At 42.7% G+C, this 20,000-nt stretch overlaps 1 protein-coding gene across 2 annotated transcripts in view; it reads left to right on the top strand.

Annotated features, from left to right (window-relative positions):
* The window catches only part of LOC143024010 (uncharacterized), a 182,042-nt gene that overhangs the window by 4,728 nt on the left and 157,314 nt on the right, over positions 1-20,000 (top strand). For both annotated transcript variants that reach the window (XM_076182704.1, XM_076182705.1), the window contains exon 2: positions 9,137-11,015. In XM_076182704.1, coding sequence (XP_076038819.1) covers positions 10,976-11,015 — 40 coding nt within the window. In that variant the 5' untranslated portion in view covers positions 9,137-10,975. The remainder of the gene's footprint in view (positions 1-9,136; positions 11,016-20,000) is intronic.

Here is a 20,000-nt window from a genome sequence, read left to right as displayed (position 1 = left end):
AGTATGTACGTGTGTGTGTGTGTAGATGCATTTATGTGTGTTTGTGAATGGAGATGTGTGTGTGTGTGTGTGTGTGTGCAATCGGTTTCATGCAACTGGTTGCGTCGGCGTGCGATCGGTTTCATGCAACTGGTTGCGTCGGCGTGCGATCGGTTTCACGCAACTGGTTGTGTCGGTGTGCCAGGTTGTCTAGTCCGAAGCTAGATTTATTAAATACACATATTTATTAACTTTGCTGATTAAGATAAAAAGTATATATTTATTTATTTATTATGTATTTATATGCAGTTCTTTATCGCCGTCGTCTTCTTCAGGTAGTTCCTGCCTCTGTGACGTCACTAGGTAGTTCTCCCTTCTGTGACGTCACAAGGTAATTCCTGCCTCTATGACGTCACAATGTAATTCCTGCCTATGTGACGTCACAAGGTAGTTCCTGTCTGTGACGTCACAAGGTAATTCCTGCCTCTGTGACGTCACAATGTAGTTCTTCCTTCTGTGACGTCACAAAATAGTCCCTGTCTTTGACGTCACAAGGTAGTTCTTGCCTGTGACGTCACAAGGTAGTTCTTTGCATCTCTTCGGTGTAGTTTTAAAGCTGAAACAATAATCAGTTGTTTTAAGAAAATGCTAGACAGCTTTATGGATGAGGATGAGAGGTGGTCATTGAACTGCCTAGTGTAGGCCTTAGGGTCTCTTGCAGTCTCCTTCGTTTTCAGTTTCTTTCTCACTCACCCCTCTTCCGTTTTCTATTAATTTCTCTACATCTTCTGTCAACCCTTTCTCTTTTTTCCTCCTCTCTATCTTTCTATTTCTATCTACATATCTTTCTATATCTTTGGCTTTCTATCAATAACTTTATATATATATATATATATATGTATATATATATATATATATATATATATATATAATTATCTTTCTATATATCTTTATCTCTCATTCTCTCTCTCTCTCTCTCTCTCTCTCTCTCTCTCTCTCTCTCTCTCTCTCCCCTTCCTTCACATCCTCCCCCGCCCTCCTAGCCTCCCTAACATCTTATTATCGCCCCCCCTATTTCCCCCTCATCCCCCCCACCGTCTTCTTACTCACCCACTTTGGACCCCCCAACCTTCCCCCTCCCCCCAAACCTCCCCGACCCCCTCCCCAACCTTCCCCCTTCTCCTTCCCTTCTCCCCCTACCCGAACCTTCTACCTCCCTCATCTTCTCCCCCTCCCCTAACCCTCTCCCCCTTTCTCCTTCTTCCCCCACTCTTCTCCCCTCCTCCAACCTTCCCTTTCCCTCACCCCCTTCTTTCTCCCCAAGCCTTCTACCTCCCCCCATCTCATCCTCTCCCCAATTTTCCCCCCTTCTCCCCCTCCCCTCCTTTCTCACTAACCTTTCCCCTCTCCTTAACCTTTCTCCCCTCCCAACCTTCTCCCCAGCCTTCTTCCCCTCTCCCTAACCTTTCTCCCCCTCCCAGCCTTCCCCTCCCCTCTTTTCTCTCTCTCCTTTCTCCCCCTCTCCCAGCCTCCCCCTCCTTTCTCCCCCTCTCCCAGCCTCCCCCTCCTTTCTCCCCCTCTCCCTCCTTTCTCCCCCTCTCCCAGCCTCCCCCTCCTTTCTCCCCCTCTCCCGACCTCCCCTCTTTTCTTCCCCTTTCCCCAACCTCTTTCCATCTCCCAGCCTTCTTCCCCTCACCCCTCCTTTCTCCCCATCTCCTCAATCTTCCTCCCCTCTCCCTAACCTTTCTCCCCTTCCCATCCTTCTCCTACTCCCTCCTTTCTCCCCCTCTCCCAACCCCCCTCTTTTCTCCCCCTCTCCCAACCTCCCCTCCTTTCTTCCCCTCTACCTAATCTTTCTCCCCCTCCGGGCCTTTCCCTCCCCCTCCTTTCTCTCCATCTCCTTAACCTTCTTCCCCTTCTCCCTAACCTTTCTCCCCTCCCCAGTTTTCTTCCCTTCTCCCCAGCTTTCTTCTCCTCTCCCTAAACTTTCTCCCCTCTCCCGTCCTTCCCCTCCTCCTCCTTTCTCCCCTTCTCCCCAGCCTTCTTCCCCTCTCCCTAACCTTTCTCCTCCTCCCTCCTTTCTTCCCTTTCCCAAGCTTTCTCCAGCCCCCCCAGACTTCCCCTCTCCCCAGCGTTCTTCCGCCTCTCCCTAACCTTTCTCCCCCTCTCCCCAGCTTTCTTCCCCTCTCCCTAACCTTTCTCCCCCTCCCAGCCTTCTTCCCCCTCTCCCTAACCTTTCTCCCCCTCCCAGCCTTCTTCCCCCCCTCCCTAACCTTTCTTCCCCTCTCCCAGATTTGTCCCCCTTTCCCCAGCCTTCTTCCCCTCTCCCTAACCTTTCTTCCCCCCTCCCCAGCCTTCTCCCCCTCTCCCCAGCTTTCTTCTCCCCCTCTCCCCAACCTTCTTCCCCTCTCCCTAACCTTTCTCCCCAACTTTCTTCCCCTCCTCTCCCTAACCTTTCTCCCCCTCTCCCCAGCTTTCTTCCTCTCCTCTCCCTAACCTTTCTCTCGGCCTCCCAGCCTTCTTCCCCCTTTCCCTAACCTTTCTTCCCCTCTCCCAGATTTCTTCCCCCTCTCCCTAACCTTTCTTCCCCTCTCCCAGATTTCTTCCCCCTCTCCCAGATTTCTTCCCCCTCTCCCTAACCTTTCTTCCCCTCTCCCAGCCTTCTTCCCCCTCTCCCTAACCTTTCTTCCCCTCTCCCAGATTTCTTACCCCCCTCCCTAACCTTTCTTCCCCTCTCCCAGATTTCTCCCCCTTTCCCCAGCCTTCTTCCCCTCTTCCTAACCTTTCTCCCCCCTCCCCAGCCTTCTTCCCTTCTCCCCAACCTTCTTCCCTTCTCCCCAACCTTCTTCCCTTCTCCCCAACCTTCTTCCCCTCTCCCCAGCGTTCTTCCCCCTCTCCCTAACCTTTCTCCCCCTCTCCCCAGCTTTCTTCTCCTCTTCTCTCTAACCTTTCTTCCCCTCTCCCTAACCTTTCTCCCCCTCTCCCCAGCTTTCTTCCCCTCCTCTCCCTATGCTTTCTTCCCCTCTCCCCAGCTATCTCCCTCTCCTCTCCTTAAACTTTCTCTCGGCCTCCCAGCCTTCTTCCCCCTCTCCCAAACCTTTCTTCCCTTCCTCTCCCCAGATTTCTTCCCCTCCTCTCCCTAACCTTTCTCCCCCTCTCCCCAGCCGTCCGTCCGGCCGTCCTTCCTCCTTCCTCCTCCTCCTCCCCTAACGCTTGGTATTTATAATAAATAGAGCCATCAGGGTCCGGCCCCCCTTTGGTCGGCGGCCGGCGCCATCTGGGCGGAAGCTCGGCCAACCGTCGGCGAAGGCCGCTGCCGCTGCAAACCAGAGGACTCGCTTTTGGTCTTCCCGAAAAAAGAATCTCAAAATAATGATGATAATAATAATAATAATAAAATAGAATAAGAAAATGTATTATTGAAGTAAATTCTTTTCGGAAAATAATCTTAATAAAATCTTCACGGGAAGATTTTTTTTTTAATCGAAAAAAGTTATTTCGAAAAAAAATCTTTTCGAAAAAAATATTGAAAAAAATCTCGAAAAAATTCTTCTCAAAAAAAAAAAAAAAAAAAAAAAATTCTCGAAAAATTTCTTATCCACAAAGTCTTCTCGAAAAAGAATCCTCTCAAAAAAGACGAAAATAACACAAAATTGTTAAAAAAAAAGTTACAAGTCCTTAACGTAAACGGTAAAAATTGCTGGTGTATGTGTTTCGTTTATTATTATTATCTGCTTCTGTATGTGTATATACATATATGTTATGCGTGTACACACACACATACACACGATTTTACTCAAGTGTGTGTGTGTGTGTGTTTTGAGAGAGCCAAATTAACATTAATAATAAAAAAAATCGTATTACACAATGATAGAAGCGCTGGTAAACTACAATTGATAATAACATCTTTCTCCATTTGGTCAACTCGTGTGTGTATAAAGAATTTCAATTTGTTCAATCATGTGATTTGTTTGCTGTTGTAAATACGACTGCTGAATTATATGTATATATATATATATATATATATATATATATATATGTGTGTGTGTGTACATATATATATATATATATATATATGTGTGTGTGTGTGTACATATATATATATATATATATATATATATATATGACGTAAGTGGGAGTAGGAAACACAGGAGTCTTAGTCTGAGTTTATTACTGACTAGTTTCGCAGATATGCTTTGATAATTATGTGTATATACATATATATGTTCAGGCATTCTGACTGATTATAATCAGTCAGAATGCCTGAACATATATATGTATACACACACACACACACACACACACAACACATTCTGTATAACGTCGCAAACTCCCCTTCTCAGGAGGCTAGGACGGTGCCCCTTATAGAGGTATTTGTAGCGTGGAATGAACCCATGCCCTTGGTCCAGCTCGCTGGCGGCAAAGCCCGAACTGCCGTCACCTCGACCTCCGCCGCAAGCAGTGACGCTCTAACCCGCTCGGCCAGCGAGCATCCGTTATAATTATATCACATTACTGTAAACAAGAAATATGTGTCCCGTCTGTCGGTAGTTTGTGGGTATTTGGATTTTTTTTTTTTCGTTGAATTATTGTCAATTAAGAACACAAGAAAGGAGGAGGCTGCAAGAGACCCTAAGGCCTACACTAGGCAGTGTCATGTCCCTTACCACCTGTCATTCATAAAGTTATGTCGTCTTCTTTTAAAACGACCAATTATTGTTTCAGCGCTCACTAACTACATACATGACGGTTACTAAGTCTATTCCATTCGTTAACCACTATGTGGGTAAACCAGTTCTTGCCTATTTCCTTCCTAAACCTAAATTTGGTGAAATTGAAATTTGGCTTTTGAATTTTCATTTGTGAACAGTGAACCAAATTAATTGTATAAAGGGGTTATCACACTGAGCTAATTTTCCTCCGACATCCTACCTCCAACCTCCATTTGGATAACTAGAATATGACTTCGCTTTCAGAAATCTAGACTTCTCTAAGAACATTTCAGCGGTGTGTCTAACATTCGTCTAGGTTTACAACCTCTTAGTTCATCCGTCAGGTTTGCTATATATGACGGAAAGACGATTTGACGGTTGGAGATTTGAAAATTCAAATATTGTAACCGTTTTTGCTCCAACGAACTCTCAGCGGTCGGGGCTGGTGGTGAAGCCCGTGGAAGCCCAGTGTGTTAACCCCTTATGGCATTTGACATGGCTTACTCCGAATGATGAAGCTGGCGATTGTCAAGTGTCGGTGGCCCAGTGTGATTGATAGACACTTTATCTTTCTTCTTCATATTGTTGTTGTTGTTTTTCTTCTTATACTTCAAAAATTCTCCTTCTGCTTCTTTTTCTTTTTCTTCTGCTTCTTCATCTCCTCCTCCTCCTCCTTCTCCACACATCATCTTCTTCGTCTTCCATTTCTTCTTCTTTTGCTTCTTCTTTTTCATCTCTTCCTCATCATCCTTTTTCACCTTCTTCTTCGCCTTCTTCTTCTTATTCGCCTTCTTCTGCTTCCTCATCGCCTTCTTCTTCTTCTTCTTTTCTTCGCCTTCTTCTTCCTCTTCGCCTTCTTCTTCCTCCTCGCCTTCTTCTTTTCTTTCTCATCCTTCTCATCATCATCCTTTTTCACCTTCTTCATCTTTAGTATATTTCTAGGAATCAACAACGACAACCTAAGTAATACAGGATGAGCATAAAGTCTTTCCCTAATTATAAACATTTGTTAAGCCAAACCTGAACAAGATAGAACAATATGATTATTTTATAAATAATTATAGCATATATTTATTTTTTCTCACATAAACACAAAATTCAATAAACCTCGGCATGGGCTGCTTTTGGAGAACATCAAAACGATATTCAAATTCATTTTTGTGTCTTGAAGCACCCCAAGTGTTGCATGTGTGATTGTCTCTGTAACCTTTGCCTTCAGTGTTTGGATATCGCGGACCTGTTTACGGTACGCTTTGTCCTACACACACCACCTGAAAATAAAATAAAGAATAAAAATAAATAAAGATAAAAAAAAAAAAAAGTGGCGGGGGTATGTCTGGAAGCAATTACCTTAGGAAAGGGGCAAAAGTAGCCACATGAGGGTTAAAACTGGCCATTGTCTTTGTTACTGACCTAATTATGACAGACAGACAGGGGAAATAAAACCGCCAACTACTATGTGTTTTGTATAATTCCTCTTTATTTTGTTGAAACACAATGGCCAGTTTTTACCCCCATATGGATACTTTTGACTCTTCCCACGACACATTTTGTGGATTCTAAGATCGATTAGATGTACTCCAAGAGTGTATTTGAAGACAAAAATTCTAGATATATAAAGGGAAATCGCTAGTAGCAGCGAGTATCAATCAAATAATCCCGTCAGTCGCCCCGGGGATCGAACCGAGGTCTTGCTCGTTGCTGAGTGAACGCTTTACCGACTGAGCCGTGGGAGCTCAGTCGGTAAGGCGTTGGTTCAACAATGAGTGAGACCCTGGTTCGAACCCGGGGCGACTGTCGGGATTATTTGATTTTCTAGGTATATGCTAGAAGTATATAGACAACTATTGTTCGATTTTGGCTTAGTCTATATACCAAGAACTTTTTCCCCCTTATAAGGGAGGTAGCCAAATCAAAAGCACGTATCTATTCCCACCCCTCCCATCTTGGTTCCTCTTGAATGACGGGTCATCCCTGCATCCACGAACTGCCCTGGGTCAAAAGCAACGCAGCAAGGCATAGCACATACATTCCCTGTAGCCAAAGGGGACATTCGTAAAAAAAGAATAATAATAAATGAATAGATTTTTATAATCAGGGAAAGACCTTGGGCAAACCCTGTATATCGTTTAATGAAGAAGGTGAAGAGTTTACTACGCCAGGAGGCGATGAGTAGCTGCGGCCGAAGCCGTCACCTTTGCCCAGTGATGCGCTTTGGGGGACTGTTGGGCCAGGTAATTAACAGTCACTGCTGGGAATCGGAGAGGAGTGCGGGATTCGAACACACAACTAAGCGAATGCGAGGCCAAGATGTTTCCGATTATGCCTCTAGCGCACATATGCCGGTTGGTAATTATATATATATATATATATATATATATATATATATATATATATATACACACACACACACAGAAACCTCAGCGACAAAACCACCGGAGATAACGAAATGACTAATATTTTTCGCATATTATATCTTCAGACAAAATACGTGTATTTTGTCTGAAGATGTTGTATACGAAATATCTCACTATCATTTTGTTGTAATTACTCTTGTGATTTTGTCGCATATATATTGTTTACACACACACACAATGTATATATATATATATGATATATATATGTGTATATATATATATAATATATATATATGTACTGAATATCCCACTATCGGAGAAAAGAAAGTTATTGGAAGATACGTGTATTGCGATCACTAACTGTGATCCTTTTCAGCGTGGTTATACGAAGGGTAGGTTGACTTGTGTATACTAAGAAGGGATACATAGAGGAGGCATGGGGAGTGGACAGGGTGCAGGGATGACCCGTCATCTAGGAGGTGCAAAGATGGGAGGGAGGGTGGAGGGGTGTGGAGTGTTTTCGGGGATGAAATGGGTGGGAATGTTTTTGTGCCTTGTCCTTTTTGGCTACCCCCCTGGTAAGGGGGAAAAAAGCCTTGGTATATGTATGTATGTATGTATATATATATATATAGACAACTTGGACACCAAATTTATTAAAAGTACGAGTTAAAATTTTTTTTAGTTTAACTCGTACTTTAATAAGTTTGGTGTCCAAGTTGTCTTTAAAAATAACAACACTGTTAGAAACAGGTTGATATATATATATATATATATATATATATATATATATGTATGTATGTATGTATATATATATATAATCATGTTGCTTAGGCATGTGTGTAGCTGAACCGTCATTGAACTGGAGTACATTTTTCATCGACCTCGGGGAAATGTATTCCGTTCATAGACTACGCAGTTGTCGAAAGTTGCTCTTCTTAGAACGAAATGTTTACATCGAAAGACCAAAATACATTCTCAGGTTTGTCCAAAGATAGATTAAAATTGGTGAAACATTATGAGAATTTGCTGTAAGGTTTAAGAAGGAAATAGGATAAAACTTGTTGAACGGAATAAACTTGGCAACCGTGATGTATTGAGCGCTGAAAGTATTGGTTATTTTAAGAGAAGATGAGGTAATCTAATGAATGGGGATGGCAGTTGCTAAGGGACATTGAACTGCTTAATATAGGTCTTATGGTCTCTTGTAATCTCCATTCTTATGTTCTTAAACTCACTCCCCATCCCACTCCTAGGAAGTGGGAAGTGAGAAACCCCTGTCAGTTACGGTAACCCTTTTTTTTTTTTTTTTTTTTTTTTTTTTTTTTACGATGTTTGGGTTGCCGCCCCGTCTGGCCAGGGCTGTCGGGAACTGACGGGAATCGAACTCAGGACCCCCTGCTCATGAGTTCGACACGGTATCCACTGGGCTACTGTGCAGTCCCCTTATGTTCTTTGTTTCCTGGCCTTTGTATACCGCTGCTCTTGATAGTGACATAACGTGGGTAGCGCAGTCTCCTAAGTTCAGTTGTGAAAAAAGGGAGTTCGTGTTGAATTCCCTCCCCAGCGTTTTGTAATCAAGAGGCCTAATGTCTTTGGCGCCCTCGGAGAATCATGAGGTATCGCTGGAATGACGTTTTCGCACCAGAGATACTGTGAGACTCAGTCAAAGTCAGTCACTATCAGCATAATCCGTGAGCGTCAACTCTAGGTCTATGGGCATCATGTGGCACGTTTCCCTGATGATGCTGATCCTATTCAGCGTTGTCTCCACAAGAGACAACAACCCTCGATGGAGGAGACGAAGAAGGGGACGACGCCCACTGATTCCATGGCTGGAGGGGCAAGTGGATCGAACCTGTCGAGAGTGGTTTGGAGTGGGAAGGGAAGGGTGTCTGCATGGGAGCTTGCTCCTCGGGGGAGAGACCGTGGAGGGGACTGGCGCCAGCGTGTGGATGAAGCAACGCACTCCCTGGTGTATGCCAACCCTAAGGGATGATGACGTATGTTTTGTGATTGTTTGGGAACAACCTCCTCGCCTGTAGCTAAGCATTGATTGAATATCTTTTCCTATCTTCCCCCCCACAGATGCGAGACGACTTTGGAGGTTAAGCATCGTCAAACCACGCCTTATCAGCTCCTCCTCACCCTCACCACCTCCTCCTCGAGACGTTTGAGGTCGTCCTCCACCACTGTGCAACTCGTGTTCGGTTTGCCGAAGAAGAAGAAATGTTCGAATGCCTCAACACCGTTCGACTTCGGCTCGCTTTTACCCTGTGACGATGATCCGGACGAGGCGATGGATCATGTAACGTAAAGGGCGTCCACGTTGTGACCTGGCACGCCACCTAGACGCGACGTTGTGGGGACGGTGAGGGGTGACTTTAGTCTTGTGCGGTTGCGGGAGAACGCGATCTTCGCGGGGTCTGGAGCGTTGGACATCGGTCAGCGCCTCTTCGGAGGAGTGGCGTTGGGTGTTGGTGGTGGATGGCCTGGTCGCCTGAAGGATCTAAGGGCTTATCCTTCAGTACTGAAGGACCTTCAAGGTCCTCGAAGGGACCTGAAGGGGAGTAGATGAACTAGCTTAGGTCGCTGTGTTATCAGATCGACCGTACCTTCATTGGCTACAGTCAGACCCCGTCAACTCCCTCAACTCGGGATAATTCTATGGCTTATGGATGTCACTCAAGTTCGATTGAGAATAAAGGAAAGGTATTAATTTAGTTACTTTTGGATACATTTGTAAGGATACTCGAAAAGTAAATGGCTTTGGAAACAGGAGCTGTTTGTTATGTTGGTGTTCTTTTGTAGGAAATAGTGAATTTAGAATTAATCGTTTATAGTGAAAGTTATATTGAGTGTTTATGACATTTGTACTAAGAGGGAAAGGACATAGAGGAAAAATACATTTGGAAAATGTAAAGCAGCTATTGTTATTGTGGACAGTTTTGTGTGACAATCCTTGTAGAAGTGATAGAAAAAGCGAAATAAGAACTAAACAGATTTTGGAAATGAAAAATTCTTTTCCCAGAGGAAATTTCGAAACTTTGGTAAATAACAAAAAACTGAAAAAAGAAAAGAGACGCGGAGTGGTTTCAGGAAGAAAGGTCGTGTCTTTTAGAAAAAAAATTTAATCATGGAGAAGTGTTTTTGTCGAGGCTATAAAACATAGCGTTGGACAAAAAGGTTAAAAAAGAAACTATAAAATCGACGGAAAACTAGAATCTGTTTGCTGAGTAGTATGTAAAAGATATTTGGTTAGAAAAAAAAAGTGAGCAAAAGGAGATTTAAGTGGTTGGAGGACATTAGATATGAGATGTTTTCATGTGTAGATAGTGAGAAAGTCGAGAGAAAAGAGAGAATTAAGAGGTGAGGAACACTAGAAACGTTTGCATGTGTAAATGGACTCCCGGTTTATGCCGGCATATTGGAAACGTTTGTGAGCACAACACTAAGTAGACATTAACGTTTTGCACTCTTCTCCCGGAAACTCCAAGAAAAAAAAAAAATCTCGGAAATCAAGGCTAAAAAGAAGATTGGAAGCAATTTTACAAACCTGTTTAGATTTGTGCAGCTTCCGGGAAGGTTTCAAAAGACCAAGACCAAGATGAAACCCTCACATAGATGATGAGACCAAAGTGAAGACGAGGAAACAACAGAGGCTCTCTTAAGCGGGAGATATATACACAAACCAACACACACTTGGGAATTCGAATACGCCATGAGAACCACAAGGAAGTGTTGAGAGCAACCTGAAGGAGGACACTGAAGTGAGCTTGCACCGAGCACAGGAGAGATTACCTGAAGAGGCTATATGTATTATACTCTCACCTGAGGATTCCAATACGCCATGAAAGCTACAAGGAGAGCAGCCTGAAGGAGGACACTGAAGTGAGCTTGCACACGAGGTACTACTGGTAGAAGATAATGTCCCGTCGCAAGCAGGCCAAACCTCGCGCTCTCAAACGTGAGTACAACTTGGTGTCAAACACTCTTTGCTCTTGTTTTCAGACTCTGGGGTCGTCGCCGAACGTGTTGAGCTAATGGGAGGGCAGCATCCTTGTGTGTGTGTGTGTGTGTATTTGTTACAATTGATAGCTCTTAACATACGTATTTGTGCGTGTTATGTCGAATTTGATGGTTCTTAACGTACATCTTTGGGTGTTAATGTATTTGTGTGTGCGTATGCGTGTTATGCCATATTTGATGGCTATGAACATACGTTATATTGTGTGTTCATGTATTGTGTGCTATGTTGCATTTGATGGCTGAATATACGTACTACTGGGCAACTTGCGTCATTTATACACTTGTTTTTCCAGGGATTGTGATGTCCAAATTTGTAACTATCCTTCGTATTTTACCCATAAATCAGGTTTGAAACGTCTTTAGATTAAGGATGGCATACATCTGTGATTCCCTCCCTCCCCCCCCCCTTTTTTTTAATAAGGAGCCCGTGACCTCAAGGTCAAATGATTTTTTAGGTTGAAACTCTTCTATCTCTTTTCTTTTCACTTGACTGAAATTAATCATCTCTATGGGCCGCGCGGTAGCTCATTGGATAGTGTGTCAAACTCCTAATCAAGTGATCGTGAGTTCGATTTCCGGGACCCACTACGTGTTTCTTGTGTTGCTTCCCGTCAGCCCTGGGCAGGAGGGGAGGCGACCCAAGCATCGGGGAAAAAAAAAAAAAAAAAACAGCGGCTTGCCATGACTTAGGGCTTGCCCTACCATGGGGTTTCTCACTTGCCACTTCGTGGGAGCTTTGGTGAGTAGACGGAGAAATTGGTCAACATAACTCGTTTTCATTACCGAAAGGGTTAAGTTAACTCAGAGGCTTTGCACACGGGCTCAAACATAGCCCATGGGAGTGATACTTCACTCCCCCCCCCCCAAAAAAAAAAAAAAAAAAAAAAAACCTTTGCAGTGTTAGTTAAGATCTGTTCAGTAGATCCAATCAGAAGTGCAATGGCGAAACAAAAAAATATATATATATATATATATATATATATATATATATATATATATATATATATTCCAAACAAAACTAAATCATACGAAAACCAACTAAAACATGAATCTATTTTCCCTAACAAAGCGTAGACCCAGGGATGATTTGATACAGGTCTTTAAGATTCTAAAGGGAATTGGGAACACCTAAAAGTGACGGAATTTTCATATCAAATGCAAATCAGACAAGAAATAAAGGTCTCAAACTGTCATGTTTCTGTTTGTTTATTATTTATCTTTATTTATGTTTTTTTCGCATCCGACCTAGTTATGGACCAAAAGGTCTCTTGTCGGCATGTTTTTCCTTTGAGTATATGGTAGCTATTATAGATAAAAGAGAGGGATAAAAAATAAGAATATATGAATAAAGAAATCAGAATATGATTCTTCTCCGGTAATGCTGTAAGGGTCACCGTCTAGCCTCCTGATAAGGGGGATTTCGCGACGCAAAAACGATTCCTTATCATTCCTTGTGCATCTCTTCATATTACGTTTGCACACACCCATTCGCCATTTTCTTCGCAAAATTAATCTCAAGTTTAGTATTATTCGCAAATTACAATTTGCTCATATATTTATTCATTTATTTATTAGCTCGGTGGCCGAGCGGGTTAGGGTGTCGTCACTTGCGGCGAAGGTCGTGGGGATGGTGGTTCCAACCCTGCCACCGGTGAAGTTGGACCAGAGGCATGGTTCAATACATTTCACGCCACAAAGTCCTATGTAAGGGGCACCGTACTAGCCTCCCGACAGGGAGGGGATTTGTGACGTAAAACCATATAATTTCAAATATATTGCGATTTTCACTCACCAATTACAAACCTGTGAGTTTACCTTATCCACGTACAGTGAAAGATGAAGCCATCTCCCCCCAGGTTTGACCAAAAATGGACGAAACGTGGCGAAACATTATGGGAATGGGCTAGAGACGGCTAGCCGATTCTCACAATGTTTCGCCATGTTTCATCTATCTTCGGACAAACCGTCAGATGAGGTTTGCGAGTTCAATTCGCTTAATAAAATCATCTGATGCCAGAACTTGATGTAGCGACGTTTCGGGTCTGATGACTCGTAAGAGGTACTTTGTTGTTGCCAACGGTGGCGCCGCAACGTTGGCGCCGCGCCGGACAGTGTGACACCGGTCTTATAGGCGTTATCACACTGGGCTGTTTGACCTCCGACAGTCGTTGAAGGCGTTATCACACTGGGCTGTTTTCCTCCGATTGTTGGAGCAGATTTGCAGCCCGCAGCTTTCGGGAAGGAATCTGATGATATGCTGGAGGAAAATACTTTTCCTTCAGCATAATATCAAAGGACATTCTGTGTCAATTATTGACAAAACAAAATAGTTTGCTGTAGTGATTTGACGGTGGGAAAAGTGCTGACTCTGCCCCATATACACATGAAACCGCTTTACCCATACCCTACTGCCCTGTTCACACTAGCGGCTTCAGCCGCCGCGGTCTGAATTGCGGCTGTTCAATTACAATGTAAGTCAATGGAGGCGATTCACGAATGCACAGTTTTTCCTTGAATATGCGGTACCGCCTCGGTTTCCGCGCGGTTCAAACCGCTAGTGTGAACAGGGCTTACTGCTCGTTTAAAAACTCGGTCTTCAACAAAGTTTCACCCTCACACGCACACTCCACATATCTGTAACACACTCCACATATCTGTAACACACTCCACATATTTGTAACACACTCCACATACTTGTAACACACTCCACATACCTGTAACAACCCCCCTCCACATACTTGTAACACACTCCACATTCTTGTAACACACTCCACATATCTGTAACACGTACCACATACCTGTAACACACTCCACATACTTGTAACACACTCCACATACTTCTAACACACTCCACATACCTGAAACACACTCCACATACTTGTAACACACTCCACATACTTGTAACACACCCCACAATGTTTCTCTATGAACCTTGCCATACAATTTCTTCAAGTACATGAAAACCCTCCCAAAAACGTGTTTACATAAGAACATAAGAATAAAGGAGATTGCATGAGAACTAGGTCGTTCCATGTCCCTTACCACCTGTCATCCTTATCCATAAAGTTATCTCATCTTCTCTCACTACAATCCATTGTTTCAGCGTTCACTACGTGGCTACCAAGTCTATTCCATTCGTTAACCACTCTTAGTAAACCAGTTCTTGTCTATTTATTTCTTAAACCTAAATTTGTCTAATCTAATCTTAAAACAACCACTTGTTTTTTTCGGCGCTCATTACATTGTTACTAAGTCTATTCCATTCGTTAACTACTCTGTTGGTAATCTAGTCCTTGCCTGTTTCTGTCACCTTTTGCTAAGAACTTCTAAGATACCTATCTTTCTGCAAAATTTTGATTTTCGTACCCACTTCCTCTCCTGAATTTCACTGTCTTATCCTAGTTAAGGGGGTATCACACTGGGCTTCCACTGGTTTCATCAACGCCGATAGTTGAGAGTTCGTTTGAGTAAAAATGACTTCGATTACAATATTTTGTTTTCAAATCTCCAAGTATCAGATTATCTTAGTTCGTCGTTCATTATGACAAAGAAATTGTAAATCTATACGAGTGTTAGAGAAATTGTTGAAATGGTCTTTGAGAAGTCTAGATTTCTGTAAGCGAAGTCATATTCTAGTTATTAAAATGGAGGTCGGAAGTGGGATGTCGGAGGACAAATAGCCCAGTGTGATAACCCCTTTAATATGTTCCCTACCTTGTCCTTACAATCAACACACGCCCATACACCTTACTGACTTCACTCGACAGACCGATTCCTCCAAGACAACTACATCCATCCTTGTCTCAATTCTCCTTGTATAGCGGAACCATACATGCATTCCTTCAGTCCATTGGGACGCTTCCTTCTCCCAGACACACATTGAACAATCTCACCAATCAATCCACTATTGTCATTCCACCCATTCTCAAAGATTGCGCTTGGCTCCCATCTCTCTTTAGTTCGTACCTCTCATATGTTTCTTCATAATAACAGGATCAATAATGATGGTAATAACGACAATGCTAATTATCATGGCAATAGTATATAGCCAGGCACAGCTTCCATCCCTCTTTGCTCCGTACCTCTCATATGCTTCTTCATAATAACAGGATCAATGATGATGGTAATAACAATAGTGCTAATGATGATGACAATAATATAGTAATAAGATGTTAGAAGGGTATATGGAAGAGAGGGAGATAGAGGGCAGAATATGAGGATTACTGCTGAAATTTAATGAAGAGGAGCGTTCAATTTGACAGTGGAGAAAGAGGCCGAAAGCAATGCATTGTAATGTAACTTGATGTAATATAAAATGCATTGTAATGGGAGGTAATTCTTTAAGGATAGATGGAGGTAAGTGCAGATGAAACAAGCTCTTCGGCCGTTTTGGTGTGCGGTAACTGGCGAAATAACTGTCGTGTTGTTATTTGCAATGAAATGACATTGTTATAACCGATCCTACCACTGGCTAATGCTTTTCTACAGACATGAGAATTAAAACCCTTTCAGGGGTTTAATAGGGATGATGCAGGAAAGGTCATATTCAGACGTCAGGACAGGACTTTTAGTGATGAGTTTAAACTGAATAAATCCAGGTTTGAGAAGGAAATAAGGAAGAACTGGTTTACCGACAGAGTGGTTAACGAATGTAATAGACTTAGTAACCGTGATGTAATTAGTGAGCGATGAAACAATAATTGGTCGTTTTAAAAGAAGTGAGATAACCTTATGGATGGGGATGGTAGATGGTAAGGGACATGGAACAGGTTACTGTAGGCCTTAGGGTCTCTTGCAGTCTCCTCCATTTTTATGTTCTTATTCACTGAGCCATGCTTGCAGGCAACTCGTAAAGGGAAAACAAAAGAAGACCGGAACCAATTTTCTTGCCGCACAAAAAAAAAAAAAAAAAACGCACACATACACTGAATTTGAAAGAGTTCTTGTTCTTGTAAAGCTTGATTAGAGAAAATCGTTTAATGAATTACAATTATATGCATATATTTGTCCAGTATATGTACACACACACACACACACACACACACACACACACACACACACACACACATATATATATAAATGTGTGTGTGTGTATGGAAAAATTGAACGATATAAAATGAAATATCGTGGGACCGAGTGACTTCTAAAGGGAAGTAAGGAAAACACACGCACACACACACACACACACACACACACACATATATATATATATATATATATATATATATATATATTGATTCACACGTGTGTATATATACTGCGTATATGCGCACGGACGCCATTTTTTGGTGGTGCCACGCTGCTGTTCTTTTTCCTACTAATCAATTACCGTTAACGTCGGTTCCAATTGTTGAAATTCTGTAAATTGACAAAAGTGACACTGCGATTTCATGTAAACTGCGCGAGAAGAGTCTGGCCCCGGCTGTCGAAACCCATATTGGAAAGTGTCAGCCGAGCAAGGACCCAATCAATTTAGTCGTCAGCAATACAATAAAGCGTCACAAAACAACAACAACAACAACAAAAATAAACAAAAAAGTAAGACAAGCTGCGAAATGGGAGTGTGAAAAAAGTATGTGTGTGTGTGTGTGTGTGTACATATGTGTGTGTGTGAAAAACACAATCGGCGAAATAGGAGTGTAAAAATAAATAAACGTGTGTTTTTACATGTATGTGTGTGTGTGTGTGTGTTTACATGTGTGTGTGTTAACATGTATGTGTGTATGTGTGTGTGTACGTGTGTGAAAACAACAATCGGCGAAATAGGAGTGCAAAAATAAATAAATGAATAAACATGTGTACATGTGTGTGTGTGTGTATGTGTGTGTATAAGTGTGAAATGTGTAAATAACGTTCGAGCCCGCTGGTTGTAGAATTCGCATTTATGACGTCACCACTTCCTGTTATTGAAGCGTTTTTACAGTAAAAACGTGAAGGAATAAAATCGCTAACAAAAGAAAGTCAGCGATTTTTTTTTTCCGAGTTTGCACGAGTGACGTCATTCGCTCGGTTATTGAAGCCTTTTGGAACGTGAAAGAACAAAGTCGCTAACAAAAGAGTTAGCGTTTTTGCGCTAACGCTCGGTAACATCGTTTTGGACGTTATCGTTTGTGAAGTGAATTGAGAATTAGTTTTGCTGCCGGTCCGTCCGTGTCCAGCGCCTCTATCCATTTATTTTTATTAGTTTTATTTGTTATTTTTAAATTATTTTCTGTTTATCATTTATCATATTCATACTTCATTTTTTTCATTTATCAATTGATATTTATTTATTTGTTGTTTGTTTTTTAATTATTTTCTGTTTATTATTTATCATATACACACTTCATCTTTTAATTTATATATCAATTGGTATTAATTTATCTATTTTTATTTGCTCATTTATTTTTTATGGTTCAAGACACTGTTCCGTAATGACGAAATAATACTTCGTGGCTTTGGTCTGTAGGGGGTGCCACTAAATTTTCTGAATCGGCCCGGAGATTTTTTTTTTTTTTTTTTTTTTGAGAGAGAGAGAGAGAGAGAGAGAGAGAGAGAGAGAGAGAGTTCCTCAATGACGAAAGGACCCTGCGTAACTCTGGTCCGTCGGGGAATGTAGCCACTAACTAACGCTTCTATCCGAAGAGCCATTATAGCGCTGGAGAGGTAAAGTCATAGAAGTGGCAAAGAAAGACTAAAATGTGTGTGTGTGTTCCTGTTTGTGTGTAAAATGATAAACTATCGATAACAATAATCGGTTTATTGAGTTAACAGCAATAGAGGTACATTGACAATATCCAATTTGTGTAAACCCTAGAACTTGTCTAATTTGAGTACATCATGTGATAGGCCTTGTTCTCCACCTATGATGGTGCATTTGTTTGCTGCGACGGAGAGGTCGGGGCATTATCAGTGATGATAAGGTCGGAGGTTGTTTGTTGCTAGTGTGTGTGTTGTATGTGTGTGTTTGTGCGTTTATGTGTTTGTGTGTTTATGTATGTGTGTTAGTGTGTGTGTATGTTTTGTGTGCGCGCGTGTGTGTGGATATGTATATGTTTGTGTGTGTGCGTGTATGTGTTTATGTATGTGTGTTAGTGTGTGTGTATGTTTGTGTGTGTGTATGTGTATGTGTGTGTGTGTGTTTTGTAAACATTGGCTTTAAATCGACGCCAGTCTCACATCTTCCTAGTCGCAGGTTCGAATCCAGCACTCATTCCTCTCCGACTCCCATCATCAGTGAGTGACTGTGTGTTACCTTCCCTCAACAGTCTCCAAAGCACTTAGGGCAAAGGTGACGGCTTCGGCCGCAGCCACTTAGCGCCTCCTGGCGTAGTTCATTTTTCCTGAACATAAAAATGTAAGAATGAAGGAGACTGCGAGAGACCATAAGTCCTACATTAGGCAGTTCCATGTCCCTTACCATCTGTCATCCCTATCCATAAGGTTAATATAAGAATAGAGGAGACTGCAAGGGGCCCTAAGGCCTACACTGGGCAGTTCTATGTCCTTTACCACCTGTCATCCGTATCCATAAAGTTATCTAGCCATCTCTTGAAACGACCAATTATAGTTTCAGCGCTCACTAACTACATCACGGTTACTAAGCCTATTCCATTCGTTAATTACTCGGTTAGGTAAACCAGTTCTTGCCTATTTCCTTCTTAAACTTAAATTTGTCCAATTCAAACCCATTACTACGACTCCTGCCTTGATGTCTGAATATGATGACCTTGTCTGTCATATTGTCTTGCACGGGTAAATGAGATTCGATGATGAAGTATGCCATTGCAGGACTCGAACTAATGGGTTTGAATTGGAAGGAAATAGGCAAGAACTGGTTTACCCAACAGAATGATTAACAAATTGAATAGACTTAGTAACCGTGATGTAGTTAGTGAGCGCTGAAACAATAATTGGTCGTTTTAAGACAAGGTTACATAGTTTTATGGATTGGTATGACAGGTGGTAAGGGATATGGAACTGCCTAGTGTAGGCCTTATGGTCTCTTGCAGTTTCCTCCACTCTTATATTCTTATGCTGTTAAAGAGAAGATGAGATAGCTATGTGGATAGGGATGACAGGTGGCAAGGGACATGGAACTACCTAGTGTAGGCCTTATGGTCTCTTGCAGTCTCCTCCATTCCTAAGTTCTTCTGTTCTTATGTTCATAACTTGATGGGTAGGGATGAGATGTGGTAAAGGACATGAAACTGCCTAGTGTAGGCCTTATGGTCTCTTGCAGTCTCTTCCATTCTTAACGTTCTTATGTTTTTAGGTCCTGTTAGGTGTTTGTGATCTGTGCTGAGATCAGGCATTACTCTGCTCTCCCCTTCCCTCTCCCCCTTCCCCTTTCCCCCTCTTTCCCCCTCCCTCTCCCCCTTCCCCTTCCCCCCTCTCTCCCCCTCCCCTTCCTCCCTCTCTCCCCCTCCCCTTCCCCTTCCCCTTCCCCTCCATTCCCCTTTCCCCCTCTTTCCCCCTCCCTCTCCCCTTCCCCTTCCCCCCTCTCTCCCCCTCCCCTTCCTCCCTCTCTCCCCTTCCCCTTCCCCCCTCTCTCCCCCTCCCCTTCCCCCTCTCTCCCCCTCCCCATCCCCCTCTCTCTCCCCCTCCCCTTCCCCTCCCTCTCCCCCTTTTAATTGGTTCTGAGGGATCGCCGACCTGGCTTAAGATGGCGGCACAATAGGCTAGCATGCTACTTGCATATACTACTTAGTTTGGGTAGAAACAACTTGGGTGACAATATTCTAGCCCAGTGGTTCTTGACCTGGGGTACCTCAGGTACCCCCCCCCCCCCAGGGGCACGGAACCTTGAACCCTGGGGGTACGAGACATGATAGCCCCAGTGGGAATGGCACTGTATATTTACAATGAGAAACCAAAACATACACACATCAAGACAAAAGCCAGAAGACGTTTGGATGGTAGACAACTTCATGGATGGGGATGA

The sequence above is a fragment of the Oratosquilla oratoria genome, unplaced genomic scaffold, assembly GCF_046742065.1.
Source record: "Oratosquilla oratoria isolate Oo_2021 unplaced genomic scaffold, ASM4674206v1 SCAFFOLD79, whole genome shotgun sequence".
NCBI lineage: Eukaryota > Metazoa > Arthropoda > Malacostraca > Stomatopoda > Squillidae > Oratosquilla > Oratosquilla oratoria.
Note: the sequence above shows the minus strand (reverse complement) of the source record. Positions and strands in the feature narration are given on the sequence as shown.